Genomic DNA, 24324 nt, shown 5'->3' with positions numbered 1-24324 from the left:
CGTCGGCTCTGGAGCCCCGCGGTCAGCGCGGACCACCTCCGCCCCGCCACGCTCGCCGGGCACCTCCGTGATGCCGCCGCTGCCGCACTGCCCGCGTCCCCTGCTCGCGCCGGTGCTGGGCGCCGCCGCCGCGCTCGGCCCTGCGTCCCCTGCTCATGCCAGCGCTGGTCGCTGCGGCCCCGCGCCGCTGGTCCTGGGTGCCTGCCGTGCGCCGCTGCTCGCAGGTGCCCGCGCGCATCGGTCGCCGCGGTACCGCTACAGCTCGGCCCGCGTGGAGGGAGGGAGAGCGCCAGAGGCCGCCGGCGGCGGAGAATGGAGCGCGCGCAGAGGAGGGCCGGTGTCCGTGGGGTGGAGGGTGCTCGCCGGCGGTGGGAGTATGGTAGGGGCCATGGAGGTGGAGGAGCAAGGCGCGGCCTAGCTTTGGTCCACCGCGCCAAAGGAATGCTCCGCCGCCGCCGCTCAAAAATTTGCTGCTGGTGCCGCTCAGCTCGCTGGCGCCTGCGCTGTTCAACACTTGCCTCTTCCATGGGGAGGGAGGGGAGGTGACTGGAGGGAAGGTGAGAGGCCAATAATGGAGCGGCGGAGGGTGGGGAGCTGCCTGGGTGAGCTGTGGAAGGAGATAAGGTGAGATTTTTCTCAGCCACACATGGCCTCTCGAGGGTGGGCAGGTTGGCAGGGAATCCAATGCGTGTGGGGCCCACAACGCTGTAAAAATGTTTACATTGTGACACAAAATTTGAATGCTTCAGATGCTAAGATATTGGGACAGAGGGAGTATTTGTGATTTCTGTCTTGCATAGTACTCTCATATGAGTGAGATCAGTTCTCGTACTTGTGGGTTCGTTGCTCCGTATTTATACGGAGTGCTGTTGTTTGCTACGAGTCATCAGATATAGTTAGACTACGGTAGTAATTAGTAGCACAGACGTGGTGTTTGGGTTAAGGGTTATCCTACATTTGCCTTATATCCCACGGTTTGTAGAGGTAGGCCGTAGGTGCTCATAGCCCAGTTGGTCCTTCATAATCCTCCACATTAGGATATAGCATAAAGCCATTGGCCAGAGTCTTCTGACCATTTTAGGTGTAAACCGGTGCTCGAATCGAGTATTCTGCCTAAGAGATCAACCTTTAACTCATCTTTAGTACTACCTCAGGAATCCTCTCTATCCTCGCCACTTATCCAAGGTGTATCATTGGACCGACTAAATGATGAGTTAGTGCACACGCATTCCCTGTGGATACGATACCCTTGAATACTCACAGGTGAAAGCTACAACAATATCTGCGTGCCATTGCCGAGGAATGATTGTTGTATCTTTCTTTGAACCTAGTTGGCCCTCATATCTTTTTCTTCTCCTTTTCAAAAAAAAATCTTAGCCTTTATTTTCTTTTTTTTCTTGCCTCTATCTTTGTCCCTGCTACCCCTTTTCACCATCGTATATTTTTGTTTGCTTTATCTTGACCTTCACCCCCGCTATCCATGAAAGGTTATCCTTGTCAATACCTTTCAACCCTTCAGGGTGAGTCTCTAGAACCATCCTTTTTGGAACCAATTCCACATCCGGCTATGAGATTCATCCCTCACTCTTAGTGCTAGTTCAGGAAATTTCCTTCTCAAGGTTAAGCTATAAGCATCCCTATGAGAGGAGCAGAGCTCTTTGAGCAACTAAGGACTATGATCAGCAGAATTCAAGTTTTCATCTCTGGTATACTTGAAATTCTACTGAAGATAGCTTTTCTTAACAGCATGAATCTTGGGGAAAGAACACTTCATGCAAATCCAACCCCCGGATTCACTTTTGGTTCTTTCTTCTTAAGTTTCCTCAAGACCATATCCTGAGGGAGGTTGAGGAAGGAGTGGCTAGAAAAAAAGGGGTCATTCCTAATGACCTATATATTTCGACCACAACTTTCGAGAAGAGGTACCGTAGGAAGTCCATCATGTTCCCGTGTCAAGTCAACCTCCCAGTTGTTTTCACGAAGGAATAGGCCTCGACATTGACCCCTGTATCACAATCCGTAGGACTCATCCTTTTGGTCGAGGGATCATAGGGCCACGCCTATCGAATTGAGTGAACCAAACTCACATTCTCATCCTCAATTACCAATTGATGCCAATCAAATCAAGCGATGCAAAATTCACATCTTATTCCTTAATTTCGGTTGATGCCCAATAGAAGTTGTGTTCACCCTTCTATTCAATTGGACTTCTATTGGAAGCTTAGGATAGATTGCTTTGCGACCACATTCATCTTTAATGAAGTGCGAGGCTTTCTACCTAAGGAGGGGATGAGTTGAAGAAACTCATTTCCCTCATGACCCGAACTAAAAATTGTTCATTTGGCCCACATAGTAACACATTCTCTTTCACTATGGGGGCCATGAACATTCTCGAGTTGCTCTATGCGGAGATCAAGCCACTCACTCTATGAGCATGAAGTTTCTTCACAAAGGTAATGCTCATCCTTGATATATCTGAGATCTTTTCATCCGTTGTGCCTAGTTGCTGAGAGTCTTACGATCATCTTAGGGTTTCCCATCATAGACACCCTTTATGATAGTTGTATTTTGTTCTATTTATCATAACATCTTTGCAGGGCTCGTAGTTGTATTTGTGCACTAACGTTCACGCTTGAACGATAATAAATCAACAAATGGTGGTGAAGCTGAGAACTACATCACCATTGATAAACTGTAGGATGGATTCCACATGGTCAAACTTGCGATCATAAACAATCTCTTTCTCTTAAAAAATAAAAGCAAGGACTTATTTTTAAGCATAGTATGCACCTTCGGGTATTCTTGGTTCTAACCATTGCAGGTTAAGATTAAGAAGAGACGAAGACATACGATGCTCAAGAACATGGGAGATGCATCAATTGTACACTATGATGCTCTTTGGTATTGGAACACACTCGAAAAGGAGACCCCGACGTTGCATACTTGACTTTCACCTAAAAGTTCAAGTGTCGGGGAAATCGCTGAGCGTCTTGCTGCAAGTTCCAGACACGAAAAAGAGTATCCTGATTTAAAGGAGGTGTCAGTTCTGGCTTGCTTGAAAAAAAATAATAAAGATGTGGAAAAAAGAGAGAGATAAAAAAGGGAAAAAGATAAAATAAAATAAAAAATGGTGAAAAGGAAGAAGAAAGAGTGAGAGAGGCAGCAATATTCACATAGGAATTTCATCCGGCCCTTGCTCCACAATGTTTCACTCAAAGAAGCTGATGCATGCAAACAGTCAAGAGGCTGCTCTTCTTCTTTTCCAAGCCTTTGATACTCCACTCCGATTAGCACTTGCTCACATGCACAAAGGGAGACGTACCTTGCGTCTCTAATCATAGAGCATTACACCAAAAAACTTTTATTTTGGTCACTTGTTCATCCAGAATAGTGGTAGTAATATTGTTCACAAATCTTATGTATCTCTCTTCAAGTTTTAGAAAACTATATGAGTGATACAGATTTTGTGAACAACGATACTAACATTGTCGAATGAAGAAATGACCAAAATAAAAGGTGTACATCTTGAGAAGTTATACAACTTTGTAGTTGATAACTTTTAATTTGAATTAATTTACTACTTAAAAATGTGCTTTAAATTTCGTAATTGCTGTGTGCCAAAAAAAGAACACGTAAAGACATGCTTTGTTGTGTGCCAAAAAGAAGTACATGGCAAAGCCATGTTTCATGGTGGGTTATATCTTTGCATGTGTTACCCGTCAAAGAGATTCTTTGCAGTGTGCCCGATAAATTGCACACGACAAACTTTGTGGCACACAGCAAACACACTGTTTCTGGTGGTAGATCTCTTAGCACTTTGGCAGGCTTGTCACCACCCTTGGCACACCTAACAACTGGGGCAAAGCCCAATAAGGGCCCATGGGTGTCCCGGCAAACCCCCCCCCCCCAATTCAAAAATTCTTTAGATCAATTGAATTTCAGCTTTATAGGCACCCCCAAGACCCAAACAAAGGCACCCCCACCATTCCAGCCAACGTCCCAAGAGGGAAAAAGCCCACGAGTCCACAATTGCTGCTTCCTTCCATCCTGGTTTGCACCTCATGAGCCTCCCTTGTGAGTCGTGACTAGTCGCCTCCCTCGCGATCGCTTTGCCTCTCGCCTGGCCATCACCCCTCCGCCCTCTCCCAGGGCAGGCTTGCCCCCTTGCTGCCTGCCTACAACCTGCCTCGTGAGTCCCGACTGTCGGATTGCTTATCCGGCAACTCCATCAGGGGTATGCCCGGCGGTAGATTTCAGGTGAAGGATCACAGAACCATGAACTTGATGGCAACACAAGACAATGATTTAGACAGGTTCGGGCAGCTCAGAAGCGTAATACCCTACGTCCTATTTGGGGTGGATCTGTATTGCCTTGTATTCGAGATGTGGAGCCGCCAAGGCCGGGACTGTCAAGGCTGGCATGGTATGATGTGTTGTAGATGGATCCTATGGGTACCCCCACGACTCCTTTATATAGTCCAGGAGCCTTGGGTTACAAGTAAGGGTTTAGATCTAATTGGGTTGTTTACATGGAAGCAGGTCAGTTATGATCCCTAGATATCTAAGCATCTATGTCGAGCCTCCATCCTGATCCGCTGAGGACTCTTCTGTCGTGCATATCTGCCAGGTAGTCTGAGCAGGGTAGTCGAGTAGGGTAGGCACCTGGACTCAGGGACCCCACTCGGCAGGGAGGTACCAAGGTCTACCTCCATCACCGACCTCTCCCGCTCCCGCCGACCGCCAGGCGTCGCGCAGTGCGGCCAGGGGCAGAGGCTGGGGCGCCGCCGTCCGCACGGCATCCCGGCCCCGGCCAGGCCGGCAGGCCGCCACGTTGATTTTGAAATTTGATTCTGTATTGGTGCTACAATTTGATGATGCAAATGATTAAATTTGGGAAATTATGGAGAGGTATTTTAAGCAGAAAGCTAGCTGCCCAACTGAAGATGAAATCAATTGGGATGAGGAGATTAAATATGACCCCAGTTTAAGGAAATAAATTGATTCTTATCATCCTAACCTGAGAGAAAAGGTGAGAAGAAAATACTTGGAGAATGGACCTTGTCAACCTCGCAGCATAAACTTCTCTCTTCTAAAAATTGGAGAGAAAGAGAAATCAAGAAGATTTATGCGAGAATGGTTTGATGAGTTTGGTCCGTGGCTTGAATACAGTGAGACGAAGCATAAAGCATATTGTTTTTTATTGTTTCTTGTTTAGAGAAAGAAAGATGCAAGATATGATGCATTTGTGGTTAATGGTTGGGATGGTTTTCATAGGAAAGAAAGGATAAGATCATATATTGGTGAGGTTGGTGGCTTACACTATAATGCAATGAAGAAGTGTGATGATTTGTTAAATACAAAGCAAGATATAGATGTTGCTTTCGATCAGATCAATGAAATTGCTAAGAAGGCATACTTTACTCGGTTAAATGGATCCATTGACACTACTAGGCTATTGTTGAAGCAAGAATTGCCTTTCTGTGGCCATGATGAGTACAAAGAATCGTACAACAGAGGGAACTTCTTGGAGTTCTATGATTGCGTAGCTGAACATGATCCAATTTTATGCAAAGTTGTGACTACACATGCTACAAAAATAGATGTTTGCTTGCTCCAGAAATTCAGAGGGACATTGAATATTCTGCAAATGAGGTTGTACAATATATCCTTGAAGAACTTGGTGATGATGTGTTTTGCTTGTTAATTGATGAGTCATGAGATGTTTCTTGCAAAGAGCAAATGGCGGTGGTCTTGAGGTATGTTGACAAATGTGGGATTGTGAAAGAGAGGTTCGTTGGCCTTGTGCATGTGAGTGAAACAACTTCTTCCCATCTCAAGTCATCCATTGATTCTCTACTTGCTAAGATTAAACTAAGCTTAAAGCAATATCGAGGCCAAGGATATGATGGTGCTAGCAATATGCGAGGTGAGTTGAATGGCTTCAAATCTTTGATCATGAGATAGTAGAGCAGCTTATTATGTGCATTGCTTTGCTCAATAACTTTAGTTAGTTATTATTGGCAATCGTGAGAAAACATAAGGGTGTTAGCAATTTTTGAACAAGATTTCTAACTTACTAAATGTGGTGGGAGGATCGGCTAAGAGAAGGGATATGATTAGAGATATCAATTGTGAACAAGTAAGAAAGGCATTAGGTTGTGGGCAACTTGAGCCTGGGACAGGGTTAAGTCAAGAGCAATGTCTTCAAATACCTGGAGGTACAAGATGGAGTTCTCATTATAAAACTCTAAAAAGTTTAGTCAACATGTTTCCTACAATAATTGAAGTGCTAAAGGTTATTGAAAAGGATGACAAAGATCGGCAAAATAGAGATGAAGCATCAAATCTTTTGATAGACTTCCAATCGTTTGACTTTGTCTTTTATTTGTATCTCTTGTTGACTATTTTAAGTGCCACAAATACATTGTCATTAGCATTGCAACATAAGGATCCAGACATTGTAAATGCCATTGGATGTGTGAATTCAACTTGACTCCATTTGGATGATCTTAGAAGAGATGGTTGGGATAAATTATTAGATGAAGTGAATGGGTTTTGTGACTTGCATGAAATAGATAGAGTGGAAATGGAAAGTGCATATATTGATCCCAGACAGCGTAGAAAAAAAACAGGAATTAGAAACAAGCATCACTATGCAGTGGATTGCTTTAATGATGTTATTGATTGGTTAGTTGACGAGCTTGATAGCCGCTTTAGTGAGGCCACCTCTCAATTGCTTATTTGCTTATCCGCTTTCAATCCAAGAGAATCATTTCAGGCTTTCAATGGGGAGACTATGATGAGCTTAGCCGAACTATATCCTGATGATTCTAGCAAAGATGATATGAGGGACTTTTGCCACCAACTTTGCCTTTACATTGCTGATGTGAGAGCAGATAACGGATTCTCCAACATAAACACTATTGGTGAGCTCTCTCAAAAAATGATAGAGACAGGAAAACATTGTTTGTTCCGATTAGTCTATCGACTTTTGAAGCTTGTGCTAGTTTTGCCTGTCGCTACAGCAAGTATTGAGAGATGCTTTTCGGGCATGAAGATAGCAAAAACAAGTTTATCAAATCGCATGGGTGATGAACACTTAAGTCATAGACTTATTTGCTATATAGAGAAAGAAGAAATGAAAAAAGTTACCAATGAGGCTGTGGTTCGTCGTTTTATAACAATGGAAGGAAAAGGGCGTAAATATGATCTCTAAGAGGTAATATAGTCTATCTACTTTAACTTTCAATGGATAACCCTACATTTTCTTTGCTAAATAATTGACCTATTTGTTCTTTTTTTCTTTAGGTTGGATCACATATTTTGCTATATGGAACATCTTTTGTCAATGTTTTGGGATTTTGGCTAAAGTGATCAATGAAGTGTTTATTTAATTATTTTGCTATATACTACAGATGATGACTGGTGTTGACACTCACTAACGATCATTTTCAGGCGTCAACTTGATCAGAAAATCATTAGAGTTTGCATTTCTTACACACATCCTTATCCAATAAAGTCCCTAAACCACACTTCACCTTCTAGAAAATGCAAGTTGTGTTTTTGAGCTAATATGCAGGTTACAAACACACTTTGGCCCGACATAAAATCACAGAAAATATCAGAGCGATGATTCAGGCTCAAATGGACCAAGTGTAGCCCAAGAACCAACCCAAACGCAGTCAAGACAATGCAAGCCCCAGCATTCAGACAAGAGGAGGCCCAAGACAGCCTGCCAGAAGAAGATGGGGGCAGTTGTAGCCCCGGGCAGGCCAACCGACCTACCAAGTCGGCCGAACTGGCTCGTGGGCCCCACCGCCTCAACTTCACCACATGTTGCCTCCTCACTGGTTGCTCAAGTCGGTTCTGCAGGTTCTCACCCATGGCTCCTTGCTATAAATACAAGGGGGGTAGAGAATAGGACACACACACCACACTTCCTCTACTCTCTTGCTCATCTTGCATAGTCTTTAGGCTTAGTGGAGTTTAGGAGAAGTCTAGGAGTCTTCGAGTCGCCGGATCTGCTCGAGAGTCTGGTATGGATTCATCTCTAGCTCTCTCTTGTAATATTCGGTTGTTTGTAATAGAATTAGACTATGGTTACCGATATCTGCTCGAAGTATATTCTGAGTCATCGGATATATGCTTCTTCATATGGTTGCGTTATTATTTAATACTTGCATTGTATGATCGCCCTGTGCTTGAGATGATTAGTATTTCGTGTTTAGAACTCTATCAACTGCTTCAGTATTCGTATGTTTGGCCTAGTGTGATGTCTGTCCATCCGGAGGGTGGGGGCTCCGCACGGGACACTAGAGTAACCCTTACTAGTGTAGACATGGTGTCTAGATTAGCTAAGAGTTGTTGGATGTCAACTATACCCACGGTTTGTAGAGATAGCCGGCAGGTGGTGACAGCCCTATCCGAGCCCGAGTAATCCTCCACGTTCGGTATGGGGGGTAGGAGGTACATAAAGCCACCGGGGTGTACGGGCTCCTCCCATTGCTTCGATAACAGTCTCCCTGTTGTGTAGTTTAATCTCTGACGATCTAACCAATGAGATAGTATAGATATAGCTAGCCTAGCACAATTGACTCGAGCTCTAACTTCTGCCTTGCTCCCGGCCTAGAGCATCTTTTATCTTTCTTTTATTTATTTATCCAGAGGGTAGTTTGTGTGTGTGTCACAATACCTCCTGCCATGTTATATATCTTACCCCTGTTTATGCATGAGAATATTAAAATCTAGATAAAGTTCATCAACTAGTTTATATCCCTTCACTCACCGCCTTCCCTGCGGAAATATAAATGATGCCCCGGTATACTCCCGGGTAAAATACTACAGCAGTATTCCGTGCGCTTGCGGATTCATTCATGGTTCATGAAATACTGCCACCCAAAATTGGCGTCTGCGGGTGTCATCGCTGCTTTCCCGGTGGTGACATTGGTAGGCCCCAACAACTGGTGAGTGTTGTAGCCTAGTCTCTAACAGTTTGCGTATGTGTTACTAATGACTAAAATGACATTGTCATTATTAGAATATATTATCTTTTATTTGCATATTATATGAGTCACTGTATTCTCGATGAAGTTGTGTGCACCCGGCAGCCCCACCCATTTGCTCTAGCTTCGTTCGCCCCTGCCTGGCAATACCACCACTCAGAAGTTCTAAGACCTAAAACACCTGAAACACACCTCATAATAGAGGAGAGCAGACATGGAATCTCCGATAACATTCGTGGCGGGGAGGCGCGCGGGCAGCCCGGCCACGTCGCCCAAAATTCATTGGCCCTGCGATGCTTATCGGGTGGCTCACAGCAGCTGCTAAACTTTTTAGATGAGTCGGCCATCCTCAGAACTGTGACGTGTTGCTGGCGGCTTCAGTTGCCACGTGCTTGGTTTCTTGCTGTGGTGGCAGCTCTAGGCGCCCATCGGCTTCGTCGTCGTCCGTCCCCGCTCTTCTCCTTCCTCTGCCTCCCACCGTCAGCCTTCCTCGCCCCTGCTCGGTCGCACCTGGCCGCCAGCCACTGCCCATTTGTCGGCCGCGAGACGCTCTCCATCATCTTTCCCACGCGCCACGCGTCCATGGTTGCCGGTGATGAAGCCTCATCGACGACATAACCACTCCATGGCCAAATCCAGGGCTTCTGCGGCCGGATGCGTCATTCCCACCACTGAATCTTCAATTCTGTATCAGGCTAAGCCGGGTAATGGCTGCCTACATGTTGCAATTTGCGGCAGCAAACTTGCTACTGGGTGGGCGGTGTTCTGCTTCTGCACTTGCACAGCAGTGGAGCAGCTGATGCCAGGATAACACGTATCAAGGCAGCCACAACACTAGGCAGGTGCAGACGAGAGGGATAAGCAAGATGTAGCAGGCGGAGCCGTAGAAGGGATAAGCAAGAAAGGTATAATATTATGTACTTGATGGCATACGTATTGATGCGATTTTATCCTTATGCTACTGTAGTTGTAAGCATATTGTTGGTCAGTGCAGGGGGAAAGGATGTTGCAGTGGCTCCTCAATCTGCAAGGGGTCCGGTTCGGCCCACTTACGAAGTCCCCTAAACAAAAGAGGGCGGCACGGGTCTGATCCAGTTTACCCCCAATCGACCCTAGGGTCGACCCGACGGGGCTCTCCTTCCTCGCGACATCGTTGCCGCCGCCGCCGCCGCCTAGAGACAGCACCGCTCTGCCGCCTCTCCCTACCTGCTGCTCCTCGCTACACGGACACCGTCCACCAAAACAGAGAGCCACCGTCAAGAGCTACCTCCACTATGGAGTCATCGTCCCCGCCTCTCGGTCATGGATCCCATCGTCTGCAAGAGCGAAGCTTCCCTGGAGCAGTCTCGACGACTAGACCTTCATCACCGGTATTGGCTCTGGATCATTCGGTCCCGACTGCATCACCTGGCCGCCACTTGGATCCCACCCCTCTCCCATCGCATGGTGATCCATGGTGAGATAACTTCTTGCTACAGAAATTTCTTGATGATTGGTTGACCTATAGTATACTACGACCACGACCCACTATTGTTGTTTTGTTTTGCTCCAGACGTGTTTTGCTTTTGCCAATTGCTCCCAAAACCGTTCCAATTAATTAATAATAGTAAAGACATAGTAGCTTTAGAATAGGGCAACATTGTTTCCTTTCATGATGCATTCCAAGTAAGTGTAGGTCATACTCCTTTTCAGTGTGTTGTAGATTTTTTTTTTGCTAAAACTGATCCATATGAATATGCATGGTAATTTATTGATAATTGCTCCGAAAACTGTTCCAATTAATAGTGGTAAAGAGCTAACAGCTTTCATATTGCATTCCAAGTAATTTAACCTTCCATCCCAGTGATTTGTTATGTGCCTATTTGACATTATTTGAGGCCAGTTACAATAACAATAATACTTTTTTTACCTCAAGCTTCTCCTACGATAATCGTGAAAGTCTCGATCTTGCGACAGCACACCGTGTAGGGTCCCTGGAGATTGTCGCTTCACCTACGACATCTATTGGTGAGTAAGAGCTATTTTCATTGAAAGTGTATTTATTCTAAGTAGCATGGACACAAGTTCAAGATTGAATTAAACCATCTTCTTTGATTGCCAGTGTTGTTTAACTATTAATGTGTGAAAGAAAGATTAGAATTGATGGAGCTGTATTTTATTTTTGAACCAATGCTAGAGCTGTGTGATAGTCAACATTGCTCATGTTGTTCTTGCTGTCATGCATAACTTTATTTTCTCTATAATAGTTTAACCCATAAAGTATTGATATGTCAACATTGTTAGGCTTTTTCTTGTTGCAATAGATGACCAGAAAATAACTATCTACTCTCTTTTGTTGGTAGGTTTTAATGAAGATATTCATACGTGTGATATTGAGGTTGACAATAGCCTTCACCAATCTGAGGGGACTGATCCATCTGTTAGAGCAGCAATTGAAAGCAACTAAAAATTTCAGATCCCAATGTTGGCAAGAATTTGAACCGGTAATTGAAGATGGGGTAGTTGTGCAAGGAAGGTGCAAACATTGTGATACTCTGATGGCTGCCAAACGAGGTGCGGGAACAAGTTCTCTTTTGACCCATTTGAAAAGATGCAAGAAGCAGAGCAGAAATCTTAGGATTGTGCAAGACTTGAGTTCTACATTAAGGTCTCCATGCGGTAGTCGTTTGAAGGATTGGAGTTATGACCCAGATGTATCATGAAATGATTATGCGAATGATATCTTTACATGGGTTTCCATTCCTCGTTACAGAATATGATGGATTTAGAAGCTTTGTGTCAAGTTTAAACCCACTGTTCAAGATTCCATGTAGGACTACAGCTAGGAATGAATGCATGAAAGTCTTTCATGAGAAGAAAGTTGCACTCAAGGAAACATTGCAAAATGAAAACTGTAGGTTCTCTCTCACTACAGATATGTGGACAAGCAATCAAACACTGGGTTACATTGTTGTAAACTATCACTTCATTGATGCTGAATGGCAATTGCAGAAAAGGATAATAAAGTTCATTGATGTTAAAACACCACACACTGGAGTTGAGCTTTTCAACAATATCCAAAACTGCATTCAAGATTGGTCAATTGAAGATAAGTTGTTTGGGATTACTCTTGATAATGCTGCAGCAAATAATTCAATGATTGACTTGTTGAGGCACAATCTTGTGGATAAGAACTTTCTACCAGCAGAAGGCAAGTTACTTCACCATTAGTGTGCTGGTCATGTCATAAATCTTATTGTCAAGGATGGACTTCGAGTTGTGGAATCAGTTGTTGTGAACATTTGTGAAAGTGTAAAGTATATCCGTGGTTCACAATCTAGAAAACAGATGTTCAAGGAAATAATTGCACAAGAAGGAATTACATGTAAGAAGAAGACAGGGCTTGATGTGGTTACAAGATGGAACTCAACACTATCGATGCTTCAAACAGCCTTGAAGTACAGTGTAGCCTTTGAGAAATTAAAAAGTGAGGATCAAAAGTATACATATGCACCGTCTTCAGATGAGTGGGAGAAGGCTGCGGTCCTTTGTAGGCTGCTGCAGGTCTTTAATGGTGCAACAGGCATTGTTTCTGGCAGCCAATATTCTACTTCAAATCTCTATTTTCACGAAATGTGGAAGATCAAATTAGCTTTGGAGCAAGAGTCCTCGATTGAAGATGCTGAAATTGCCACGGTGTTAAAGGCAATGAAGAAGAAATTCAACAAATATTGGAACAAGTCATATGTATTACTTTGTGTGCTAGTTATCTTTGACCCAAGGTATAAGCTCAAATTCATAGACTTCGTTTTCAGTCAATCATTTGGAACCAAAGCCAAGCAAAGATTTCATAGAGTGGAAAGTCTAGTTCGTGAGTTGTTTCAAGCATATTCTTCTAAAGGAAAAGAGTCAGATTTACCATCTATGAGCCACTTGGGATCAACCAATCACAAAGTGCCTTCCATGAAGACTGATCCATGGGCAGCTTGGGATAGGCAGCTTAGCCATGATCTTCAATCGCAGATGACGACTGAACTGGATAGATATTTGGATGAGACCGCAGTTCCGCGTTCTGCAGAATTTGACATCTTGAAGTGGTGGATGGGCAATGCTGCCAAGTATCCCACTCTTGCATGTATAGCAAGGGACCTGTTGGCCATTCCAGCATCTTCTGTGGCCTCTGAATCGGCCTTTAGCACCAGCAAAAAAAAAATCAATGATTTTCATAGCAGCTTACTTCCTGAGACGGTAGAAGCACTCATTTGCACTCAAGACTGGTTCAGGGAAGAAGGAAAGAAAACAGAGTTTAGCATGTCATCTATCAATGATTTGATAATGCGCGAAGATAATACATGAAACTGCATTAGGTAATCTTCATTGAAGTTTATGTTGATGCCTCTACATTGTGTTGCTAGCTTTCATGATACAAACAGTTAATTTTAGGATACAAGACATATCCTATTCTCTGATTTTGATGCATTGTCTAATGTTTTCGGATACTATCAATGATTTTGCTGTATTAAGGGTGGTGTTTTATCTGAATATAGTATCTTGTATTCAATATATAGCATGTTTCTCCTGCTGAGTTAGTTCTTGATTTGGTACAAAGAAGGCTCTTACCAATGCAAAGGGCGGTGTTTTATCTGAATATAGTTAAAATACTGTCCAAGATGGAAAAACCCAATGCAACCTGTTCGGCAATACATCATATATAGTTTACTTTTGATGTTCCTAATATGAACATATTGACCTCAGTCGAGCTGTCATTATCCAAACTAGACTAGGGAGCATAGGCATTCTGTTTTGTCCAGCAGTTGAAGTCTCTAAACTCCCTTTTCAGGGAAGTCTGTTGACATGCATATTTAATTTTGTTTAGCACACATTTAATTTTTCATGGCAATTTGCAGTGTTCAATCATAGCCGAGTTTTTCTGTCAGAATCACAAGACCGAAGCAGAGGAGATTTGTGGGCATACAGCAGCTTGGAGAGAACTAAAGACCAAACTGGCCACCACCTGGCACCCGAGTGTTGGAGATGCTTGATGACTCGGAACCAAGCATGCGGACAGCATGGAAATGCTTGATAGCACATTTAGTTCCCTTCTGTGTTATATTTTATATTTTTTTCCTCACATATCTGGCGTAGGGAATGTTTTAATTTAATTGCTCAAACCAAATTGAACGTCAAAGATAGTATCTTTTCGGATTTTTTTTTATCGTATTCATCTTCTATGTTCAATCATCCCAAGAGATTGTTTTTCTATTTTGTTGCCTACTTGTTTAGTCATTAGACAAAGATGACGCGAAGCTCGATTTATTGGCTGGGTTTGTTGTCATGTGAGCGGGTCAGTGTAGCAGAGGCTGCTAGCCTGCAACGTGCCGGCGATTGGCATGTGAACGCTTAGTTAATAGGGTCGACCCCTGGCTACCCGTGGGTCTGGCGGAGCAGTTATTTCTACGAAGCGGTTCGACCCATGAACCTGCTCTGGCACAGAAGGAGCGGCGGGTTACAATTAGGAGCGCTCCGCTCCGCACAGTTTACCGGTTGAGTGGCTCCAATTTGAAATGTCGACTTGAAGTGTCCTAATGTGCCCAATCCATTCCAAGTGCGCCCAGCACTACTTTGACAATTTCAATGAATGGAGCAGATAAGTGCAGCCAAATCTGTTTTACTTTTTGGGTTGAAACTTCAAGTGCTGTACCCATGGTGATATGGATATGCATCACTGGGATAAGGGTTGACGATGCTCTCTAGTGGATACTTATCCTTTGCAATTTATCAATCTTTTTCTTAGACAGGTAGAACATTGGCAAGGCTATTTCTAATTGCATATTCTTGTGATTAATTTATTGGTTTCAAATTTATGCACCAATTAGTTCATGGAATGGCTGTGGTGTTGATCCTTTTTGCAAACAGTTCAAAAATTTTGGTAGCCCTCATCCAAATTCACAAACTATTAGAGATGTTTTGTATTGCCACTCATTGTAGTGGAAAATTGTCTTCTATTTGCTTGCAACTTATGTAAAGATGATTAACCAATTGTTCCTAATTTGTTATAAACGAGGGAAAGTAACTCTATGTTTGCTGTGACCTCATAAAATTGAAATACAAGGAAAAAATGTAATATTCTTCCTGGTGCTGGATGGAAAGATGTGTGGAGTGATCAACCTGACAATACAAGCAAGTTCCGATGACCAGATTGCCCAGGTACGCTGAAATATTTCCATTCGCCTTTACGTCGCTCATGTGTTTGATGAAATGTGAACGTAACACAAGCCACCTTTAAGATTAAATTATGATGGTAATTATGCTTGGTGACAATTGACACAACTTTGTGCATCTGAATGGTGTGCAGGCTAATGAAATCATCCTTCCATTGTCTAGACATTTTTCGTCCATCTAATTGGAGTTTTGCTGCTCAGGAATATCAAAAATAAACAAAAACTTTATAAGGTATCAGAATGTGAGTGTTTCACTTTCTTTACTTCACGTATCAAATTTCTAGATCTGATCTGTTATTGGCTACTGCTCTCTATGTTTTCAGGGTATATTTTGCAAATCTATTTCTTTGGTTCTTATAGTGCGAAATGAGAAACTGACATTTATAGGATGCAAAAGTTGTTACTATCAGGTTCATGTTATAGTGCGAAACGAGAAACCAAGATGGTTGGTATCTGAATAGTTTGATAGTAGAAGGACTGATTGAGTTTTTTTTTGCTATATAGTACACATGTATATTGATTTCATTAATTTAGAATGAGGATATTGGACATTATTTAAGTAGGCTGATGTTATTGTCATTATTCTGGTCGAGTTTAAAGGCCAAAACACTTACTGACTTTTTAAATTTTTGTTAGCTCACTTCCAATTTGCTACCAAAGAAGTTGCAGAAACAATTTCATCATTTTTTTCCCGTATTTGTACCAACCCAACAATACTATATTTTACGTGTATACCATCTACCATTTATATGTCCATTTGATGCATACATATGCATCTCTCATATACGAATCTATGTCCTTCAAACTAAAACAGGACGACAGTTTCTTAACACTCAATGTTAATTATTTTTTTATTTTTCAACTTTCAATGTTACTTAACTCAAATAATATCTCTGATTGAAAAATGACAAACAAGGGCTCTAGGCTTTAACAGAAATAAAAAAAAAGTATTTTTGGAAAAAAAATACAAAATATTGTGAGAAATCAGTGTATATTACCTTACCATATTTTTTGCTCAGATCACCATGTTCTCTTTGTTAGTTTAGGTAAGAGATCATGTGAATCTGTATATCTTGATACGAGTGTCTCCTTTTCCCAACATTCAAATAATTTAAAAAGTATATAATTGTAATCTTCGATTATGATTTGACATTTTTTGGTCACATACATATTGATTTGTGCTGATTTCAAGAGGTTGCCTACCTTTAGTTCATTACATTTCTAATTTCACAGAGAGATGGGTAGAACCAAGAAAGCCAAGAGATGAAGTGCCTCCTTTTCCCAACATTCAAATAATTTAAAAAGGATATAATTGTAATCTTCTGTTATGATTTGATACTTTCTGGCCACATACGTATTTATTTGTGCTAATTTCAAGAGGTTGCTTACCTTTAGTTCATAATTATATTTCTAATTTCAGAGAGAGATGGATGTAGAACCAAGAAAGCAAAGAGATGGAGTGCCTCATTTTCCCAACATTCAAATAATTTAAAAAGGATATATTGTAATCTTCGGTTATGATTTTATACCTTTTGGTCACATACATAATGATTTGTGCTGATTTCAAGAGGTTGTTTACCTTTAGTTCATAATTATTATATTTCTATTTTCACAGAGATGGATGTAGAATCAAGAAAGCTAGGGGATGGCAACTATATATATATTACAGTTGTGAACCTGGCAGATGAAGGGGACCTTGACAAATTCGTACAAATGTCAGTCAGTGGCAATATAACAAATGTTGTATTGATATATACCGTTATGTTGTAGATAAAGTAACAAAAACCACCATGCAATTGAGCAGCCATTTCATATCAATGTATATGCATTATTTGCTCCACTGAAAAATTCAGTTCAATAAACATTATCTAAGAGCTCTAGGACACTAACTACAGGCTCTCTACTACTTAGAAAAGGCGACGCGCGCATCAGCGCCCGCAAATCACTAGTCCTAAAAGAGAGTGCTGAGTACGCACACGCGGGGGAGGGGGTGCCATGGCCCATGGGCCGAGCTTCCGACCCGCCTCTAAGTAGTTATCTATTATCTATCTATACTATAAAGATAAAAAATAATTGAAAATTTTTCTCACCCAAACTAGGCTCGCCGTACCCCTCATGCCAGACCCGCGTGTCAGGATCAAGGGAGGTGGGAGGGTGTGGAGACCCGTAAAAACAGCGTGTTAGGGTTGTTTTTGCCGAAAATTAATTTTTTTTTTGTCACCGCCTCCGGACCTACCCACCGTATACCCCCAGTTACCGAACTGGATCGGCTGCCGCCGCCAATGGCCCGTTCGCCACGCCGGCGCCGCCCGCATGCCGCCACAGCATACTCCTCCTGCTGCTCGGCGCACGCCCCCCTCCTGCCGCTCGGCGCCACCACCCGTTCGCCGCACCACACGCCACGACGGCCTCCTAACCCTCCTGCCGCTCGCCGCGCACCCGATGGCGTTCGTCGCCGCCACGGCCTCCTCTCCCTCCAGTCGCTAGCCGCACAACCGATGGCGCTCGCCGCCGCCACGGCCTCCTCCCTCTCCCGCGGTCCCACCTCGTCCGGCCTCCTCCCTCACTCCTCCCTCGCTTCCCCACCCTCGGCGTCACCCGGCCTCGCGGCACGGCACCTCACAGCCGCAGCCGCGTCAAGGAGGGGCAGCAGAGGCGCCGCTCGGTGGCGTCGTCACCTCGCTGCGGCGCGTGCGAGCACCAAGTGCTCGACGCTTTGCCCACAAGGGGCCGCACCACACGTTTACCTTGCCTTTTCCTTTGAGCATGAGCTTTGCAATCATCATACTATAATGATAGACTAAATTCAATGCAGCGAAGCCAACGCGGTGGTTTTCTCAAGAAAGTCAAAGTAGTAGTGACAATCTTCAGTAATGAAACTTGGCAATGGCTGCGTAAATAGGGCCTTTATAGTGCTTTCTGCCACAAAAGTTGTCATGTTTACTTCTCGTGGTTACTCTGAATATGGCATAGACACCCCCTTTTTCTTATAATAGTGACAATTTTCAATAATGAAACTTGTCGATGACTGCATAGGATCTTTATTTATTATTATGCATCATGTGCTATTCGGAGTTTGTTGTTTCCGTTGTGAGATTAGTTCAAACCATATAATTTCCTTTGGTTTACACCGTACTGTCAAAGTTTCCAGCAATAGTTGGTTTATTCTGAAGAATAAGCAGCATCATTTTGTAGATGTGTGGTTCTGGGTTGGTCATTGCACACACAAAATAATATTGAGAACTAGATTAACTTTGTGTTAGTTTTTAATTAGTACACACCTACAAAGCTTGATTTAACATTGCTAGCAGACATCCATGTCATGAACAGATAACCAGTGGCTCGGTGCTCTATCTTGACTCATTTGCAGGTAGGTATCTATAATTGAATCCAAAGATCCAAAGTAGCTCAATTGGTCTATGTTGACTCATTTGCAGGTAGGTACGTATAAGTTATAACTAAATCCAAAGGATAGAGAGAGGGGAATGATGAGAAGGAGCGTGCCTCCCTCAAGCTTGTTGAGTTAAAGCTGACACCATTATACAGGCATATTTTGAGTTCCTGATATGTAATCAGTCCTACGAAAACTTGTAGCCTGTTTGTATTTTTTTTTTACCCAAAGAATGTCTTGTACTCGTTACTCAAATATTCTCTTGTTAGGTTGTCGGTTATAACTTACAATCCTTCCAAATCCACTCTCAGTAGCACCTTAAGTTTGTTTCCATGATTCCATTTAGTTTTCTTTGTAAACATTTGTGTCTTCATTTGTTTTGCATATCTTGAATATATGCTCGCCTCATGTTTATTTGAATCTAAGGTTATTGGTTTTTACATATTTTAAGAGTAGAAAAATATTGTTCTGTTATGTTAAAATTTTAATTATAATAATTATTATTATCATATTAACAAATAGCACGCCGTGCCACGCGGGCATCTGAAAATAGGACGAAGCTTTTGCAAGATCCTATTTCAGAAGCTTACATGATGGTATTAATTGGTTGAAATGCATTTGGCTAACGAATTTAAACTTTGGTTGTGATGTTTTGGAATCTACATGGTTCAACGGAACATTATTGTTTACTAGGTTTATTTGATTTCATTAATGTATCTGGGAGATATATAATTTTTTAGATTGTTAAAGCTCAAAGTGGATGAAAATAATTGTGGCTGAGGTTATAAAAATAAAATTATCGTTTACACTATTTTGTATACAGATAAAAATTTGGTATAGATATAAAATCTTATTTACTGTATAAAATACGTGCGGCACTTTACTAGTTATCATAAAATAATGATAAAAATTCAGTCCTACCGCGTGCGCGCGTGCTCGGTCTCCGCGTTTCAAGGTTTGAACAGAATCCGCCGCCCGCTCCATCACAGTTGTCTTGGCTCGCTCCCTCACACCTTCCAGTCTTGTTCACACTCAGTCAGCAGTCAGCACAACACCTCTATATTGTGTTTCACTCGCCGCTTGATTACAGCAGTAGTAGAGACACTCCCTCCGGCCCCGTCACGAGCGAACTAGTTAGACAACAGCAATGGCGGCCTCCTCCTTCCAAAGAGGCGGCGAGAGACGAGGAAGATGGGGGAGTCCCGAGCGCACGGTGGTCTGGACAGAGCCCAAGCCCGCGCCCAAGGCGACAAGGAAGGTGGCCGTGGTGTACTACCTCTGCCACCGCGACGGTCACCTCGACCACCCGCACTTCCTGGAGATGGAGCTCCCGCTCCCCTCCCACCGCGCCGCCGCCGCCGGCCTCTACCTCCGCGACTTCACGGCCCGCCTCGAAGCGCTCCGGGGCAGCGGCATGCCCGCCATGTACGCCTGGTCCTCCAAGAGGAGCTACAGGAACGGGTACGTGTGGCAGGACCTCGCCGAGGACGACCTCGTCCACCCTGCCCACGGCACCGACGAGTACGTTCTCAAGGGCTCCCCGCTCCTGCTCTTCCCGCAGCAGCCGCCCCCGCCCACGCGCCGCGACGCCTCCTCGGCTTCCTCCGCATCCTCCTCCGGCCACAACACGAGGGCCGGCCGCCGCCGCAAGAACTGGAGCTCCTTCGACCTCGGCGAGTACAGTAATAACAAGCAGCTGGTGGCCCTGCGCGCCGCCCAACAGTCCGCGGCAACGCAGACGACCAGACACCGCGGGCCGGACCAGGAGTCCACGGAGCTGGCCATCGACGAGATCTCGCCGCCGCCGTCCTCCAGCAGCCCGGACGACGCCCTGGACAGCTGCGGCAGGGACGTCGGCGTGATCGCCGGCGGGCGGATGCGCGCGTCGGCGGTGCTGATGCAGCTCTTCTCGTGCGGGTCCATGGGCGGCGCGAAGCGGGGCCACGCGCGTGGGCGCTCCGACGTGGCGCCGATGAGTGCCGGAGGCAGTAACAGGCAGGCGGCGGCAGAGGAGGGGGATGCGTACGCCTCAGCAGCTGGAGCGGAGTGCTCGTCAGGTGGTGGCGTGGGCGTGGGCAATATCATGGAGCGGGACTACTTCAGCGGCAGCCTTGTCGAGAGCAGCAAAACCACCGGCGGCGGCGGCGATGCCGCTCTTCTTCTAAAGAGGTCCTCCTGCAACGCCGACAGGTAGGTGCCCCTTTTCAGATGCGTGGACGACGCATGCGCGCGTTCACGGGATTCATCAGCTCCGTTTCATTTGATTTGGCACTCCTCCTTACGTGTACGCAACTGAGCAGGGGCGCCGCGAGGCTGAAGCTGCCGGCGGCGGCGAGGGAGCAGGTGGTCCGCGCCGGGTGCCTGGCCTCCCGAGGAAGCCGCGCGCACAAGAGAAACACGAGTAAATCCGTGGCGGCCGCGACGGCGAGCAGGGACGACGGAGGCGAGCGCAGGGGCGCGACGGAGCCGGCAGCGGCGGCCGCCGACGGGGCGGGGAGCAGCTAGATCGAAGGCGAGCAGCGGCCATGAAACGTGTGCCTTGATGTGCAGGCGGCGGGACGACGGGCACGGCACGGCGCCGTGTGGACGCCTCGAGACGTGGATGGACTTGGTGGACGAGTCGATTCGCATGGCGGTGGCTGCAACGGCCCGGAGTTGTACCGATCTACTGTAAACAATGGCGACGAGATCCGGCAGCAGTCTCGCGTGACTGCTCTACTTCCCTAATTTTATTTCTAATCAATTAGTTAATCAATCACAGTGCCTGCCCTCCGATCCGATCCCCTAAGCGAGCTAGCTAGGACTTGTACTCTGTTCTTTCTACTAACCTCCGTTCACAAATAATTGACAACTTTGACTTTACTATTCAAAATTTGGCCTTCAATTTTTTCATAAATTCATTGTTATGCCATTTTAAACATATGTTATACTTAAAGTATTCTTGACACAAAATACAATGATACTCTAAGTGTTTTCATTAACTAGATACTTTTTAAATAATTAGCGGTCAAAGTAGCAATAGTAAAAATCAAAGCTGACAAGTATTAGGTTAGTACTACTCTTCCACGGATCCAATTCCATCCACCCATGTCCGGCCTCTGCTACGTTGTGGAGCGCGTACGATCATTCCATTTGCTCGTTCTTCTCCGGGGCGCGTGACCTGCGGCGGGCCCATCCCTCGAGGTTTGGGTCATTTAAGACTTAGTTCTAGTCTAAATTTTTTTTATTGGAATCTTATTAATTTGAAGTACTAAATAAAATATATTTATAAAACTTTTTGCACAAATGGGTTGTAAATCGCGAGATAAATCCAATGATGCTAATTAATTTATGATTAATTAATAATTAGCGGATGATACTGTAGCATCACTGTTGCAAATCATGAATTAAGTAGTCTCATTAGATTCGTCTCGCGATTTACAGCCCATCTATACAAAAAGTTTTATAAATAAATTTTATTTAGTACTTCATGCATGTGACGAAACATTCGATGTGATATTTTTTTTTTCTCTATAGATTTATGGAGTGGGAACTGAGAACTAAACAGGCCTTAGCGGGTATGGGGCGTGTGAATCGAAGAATGAAGGCAGCAGCGTGCCTGGTCCACCTTTTGTCGTCTCTCAGTTGGACAGTTGCTGGACACCATGTGACAGCAGACCCGCATGTGGGTGGGGCCAAAAGAGTTGACACTTTGACCAAGGACCACTTTGCCTCACCATTACGAGTACTTTTGATTGGACGATTGTCATGGATTGTTTCCGAGAGACCGGATTAAACGTGTCGCACAGAATAGCACAAGAATTTTAAGTTTCTACTAGAAAAATAAAGCTAGGAGAAACAATGTTCATGCTGCATGCATTATTAAAAACAGCAAAATGCCCATGTATTGTTAGAAAAAATAAAGCTAGAAGAAACAAAATTGAAGACAAAACGTACTACTCCTATCTTAAAAAAACAACAACACAGTAGTGCTTCAATTTCAAAGGGGGCCGCGGAGAGTGCTAATTGAAGCCTCCGCCACCATGCCACGAAGCCACCCGTGCAAAGGCAAGCCAAACCTGCGTGATGCTGTAGGTGGCCACCTAGCTCTCGGTCGCAGCTTGATGGTACAGTAATGTTTGGTCGGAGAGCGAAGTAGAATTGATTGGCTCGGTTCTAGATTTTAGAGATGAGGTGATTCTATAGCTCATGTTTGATTGGTGTGGTTCTACTTATTGTTCGGTTGGAGGGACAAGAATTGAATAGCTCCTGTTATGTCAATTTCTGTTACATGGGGCCCATCCGTTAGCTACTATTCATCTTCTCTTCTTCCCTTCCCTAGTTCCCCTATGTGCTGCGCCGCCGCCGACCAAATTGTCCCGGTATGCTGTGCCGCCAAAGCCCTCTACCCCCCTGCCGGCCTCCGCACCATGCGGACTCATGCACTCCACCACTGCACCATGAGGACCGAGGAAGAGAATGCACGAGGCGAGACAACAATATACAGACCCGAATACCCGATAAGGAAGTAAACGGATCGCGGAAGCGGACCCGACACCGATCCGACACCTCTCCATGTTGATTGACAGAAAAGCAAAATCTCAATCAATTGATAAGGAGCAAATCTCATACTATATATACGCTAGTATAAATGTATGTACCTAGCTATCAGTTGTATTTTATAACACGATCGAATAACCTCCCACCAACTATCAATAAATAGACCTAGCCTACCGGCCGGGAAATCTCCATGTGGCCGGCCCTTGTGAACTCATTCCACCGGCCGCCGCGGGTGCTTGGATTAATCTGCTAATTCCGGGGAGCATCATTCGTGCCGCCGCTGGGGCCCGACGGCGGCACCGGCGCCCTCGGCAGCATGGCGAGGAGCAGCGGCGCGTACTTGTCAACGACGGCGTCTTTCACCTCCCTCGCCACATCGATGGCGGCGGCGCCGTCGTTCCCCTTCGGCCGGAGCAGCCGCGCGCTGGACGGTCGCCGGCTGACGAGCAGGAGCAGGGCAAGGCACATCGTCACGTACGTCGTTCTGCTCCTCTGGGCGCTGCGAGAAGCCATTGCTATTTCGCCGGCGGTCGCTGGGAATAATTGGGATGAGCAATAGTGGATCGGAGAGCGCTAATGGAGTAGTTGGATCGGGAGCACGGATGAGCTGAAAGACAGGCTTAGCTTGGTGTGTATGCTAGTGCGTACGTGATTCTGAGGTGAGCGGGGTTTGGGCGGATATATATGGAGGATCGACGGGAGGAAGTCAGGTAGCAGACGGCGCAGTGTGTGGAAGTCTGGAAGAGGCCAAGGTGAGAGGGCAGGCAGGCGGCTGGTGTGGAAGGGGATCGGAATGTTCTCCAGGTTTGACTCGTTAAAAGGGGACAAAAGAGCAGGTGGTGACTATGTTCCCAGCCTGTGGACTCCGGTGACTGTACTAGTACTAGTGCCGTCCGGAACATTTTGCTTAGCAACTCGGACACGGATGCCAATTGTACATGCATGGCTACCTCAGTGACTTTCATGACAAATCGTAAAGTGGAGTAGCTAGCCACAAAGGATCTTGACTACAATAGTTTCCAGTTCCACAGTTTGCAAGTCGTTGGCGTTCGCGTTTCTCTGGCCCCAAACCGGAGGTGCCGAGGTGCCAATTGCAAAGGCGTGGGCTGCCGCAGTGGTTCAACGTTCAACCGGGGCACAAGCCAAGTCGGCGAGACGACGACGACGACCCAAGTCAAAAGTAGGCCGCGTG

The 24324-nt window shown here is 44.9% G+C and overlaps 3 protein-coding genes across 5 annotated transcripts; 2 read left to right on the top strand and 1 right to left on the bottom strand.

Annotated features, from left to right (window-relative positions):
- The first annotated feature begins 9892 nt into the window (after positions 1-9892).
- LOC120699119 (zinc finger BED domain-containing protein RICESLEEPER 1-like) lies at positions 9893-14222 on the top strand. 3 transcript variants are annotated; one of them, XR_005685236.1, is made up of 5 exons: positions 9893-9907; positions 9997-10458; positions 10918-11009; positions 11345-13348; positions 13889-14222. XR_005685236.1 is itself a non-coding variant. In XM_039982987.1 (4 exons), the coding sequence occupies exon 3, from the start codon at positions 12330-12332 to the stop codon at positions 13335-13337; it is 1008 nt and encodes a 335-aa protein (XP_039838921.1). In that variant the 5' UTR covers positions 10073-10458; positions 10959-11009; positions 11345-12329; the 3' UTR covers positions 13338-13348; positions 13889-14222. The 3 variants fall into 3 exon arrangements, 2 of the variants coding, with proteins under 2 accessions (XP_039838921.1, XP_039838920.1); XM_039982987.1 differs by lacking the exon at positions 9893-9907 and having other exon boundaries at positions 10073-10458; positions 10959-11009; XM_039982986.1 differs by lacking the exon at positions 9893-9907 and having other exon boundaries at positions 10073-10458.
- Positions 14223-19632: 5410 nt separating this feature from the next.
- Positions 19633-21351, top strand: LOC120699118. Its single transcript, XM_039982985.1, has 2 exons — positions 19633-20783; positions 20894-21351. Exons 1-2 carry the CDS (start codon positions 19741-19743, stop codon positions 21096-21098), a joined length of 1248 nt encoding a protein of 415 aa, XP_039838919.1. The 5' UTR covers positions 19633-19740; the 3' UTR covers positions 21099-21351.
- Positions 21352-23148: 1797 nt separating this feature from the next.
- Positions 23149-23802, bottom strand: LOC120699117. Its single transcript, XM_039982984.1, has one exon. It carries the CDS (start codon positions 23643-23645, stop codon positions 23382-23384), a length of 264 nt encoding a protein of 87 aa, XP_039838918.1. The 5' UTR covers positions 23646-23802; the 3' UTR covers positions 23149-23381.
- Between the last annotated feature and the right edge of the window lie 522 nt (positions 23803-24324).

This window comes from Panicum virgatum, chromosome 3K (assembly GCF_016808335.1).
Source record: "Panicum virgatum strain AP13 chromosome 3K, P.virgatum_v5, whole genome shotgun sequence".
Lineage (NCBI taxonomy): Eukaryota > Viridiplantae > Streptophyta > Magnoliopsida > Poales > Poaceae > Panicum > Panicum virgatum.
The sequence above is the reverse complement of the archived record's forward strand: the minus strand, read 5'-3'. Positions and strand labels throughout refer to the sequence as shown.

Excerpts from the sequence above, each read along its gene's own strand:
- LOC120699118 (XM_039982985.1), top strand. The coding sequence starts at position 19,741 with ATGGCGGCCTCCTCCTTCCAAAGAGGCGGCGAGAGACGAGGAAGATGG. Across the intron at positions 20,784-20,893 it reads TCCTCCTGCAACGCCGACAG|GGGCGCCGCGAGGCTGAAGC; the intron begins GTAGGTGCCCCT and ends GCAACTGAGCAG.
- LOC120699117 (XM_039982984.1), bottom strand. The coding sequence starts at position 23,645 with ATGGCTTCTCGCAGCGCCCAGAGGAGCAGAACGACGTACGTGACGATG.
- LOC120699119 (XM_039982987.1), top strand. The coding sequence starts at position 12,330 with ATGTTCAAGGAAATAATTGCACAAGAAGGAATTACATGTAAGAAGAAG.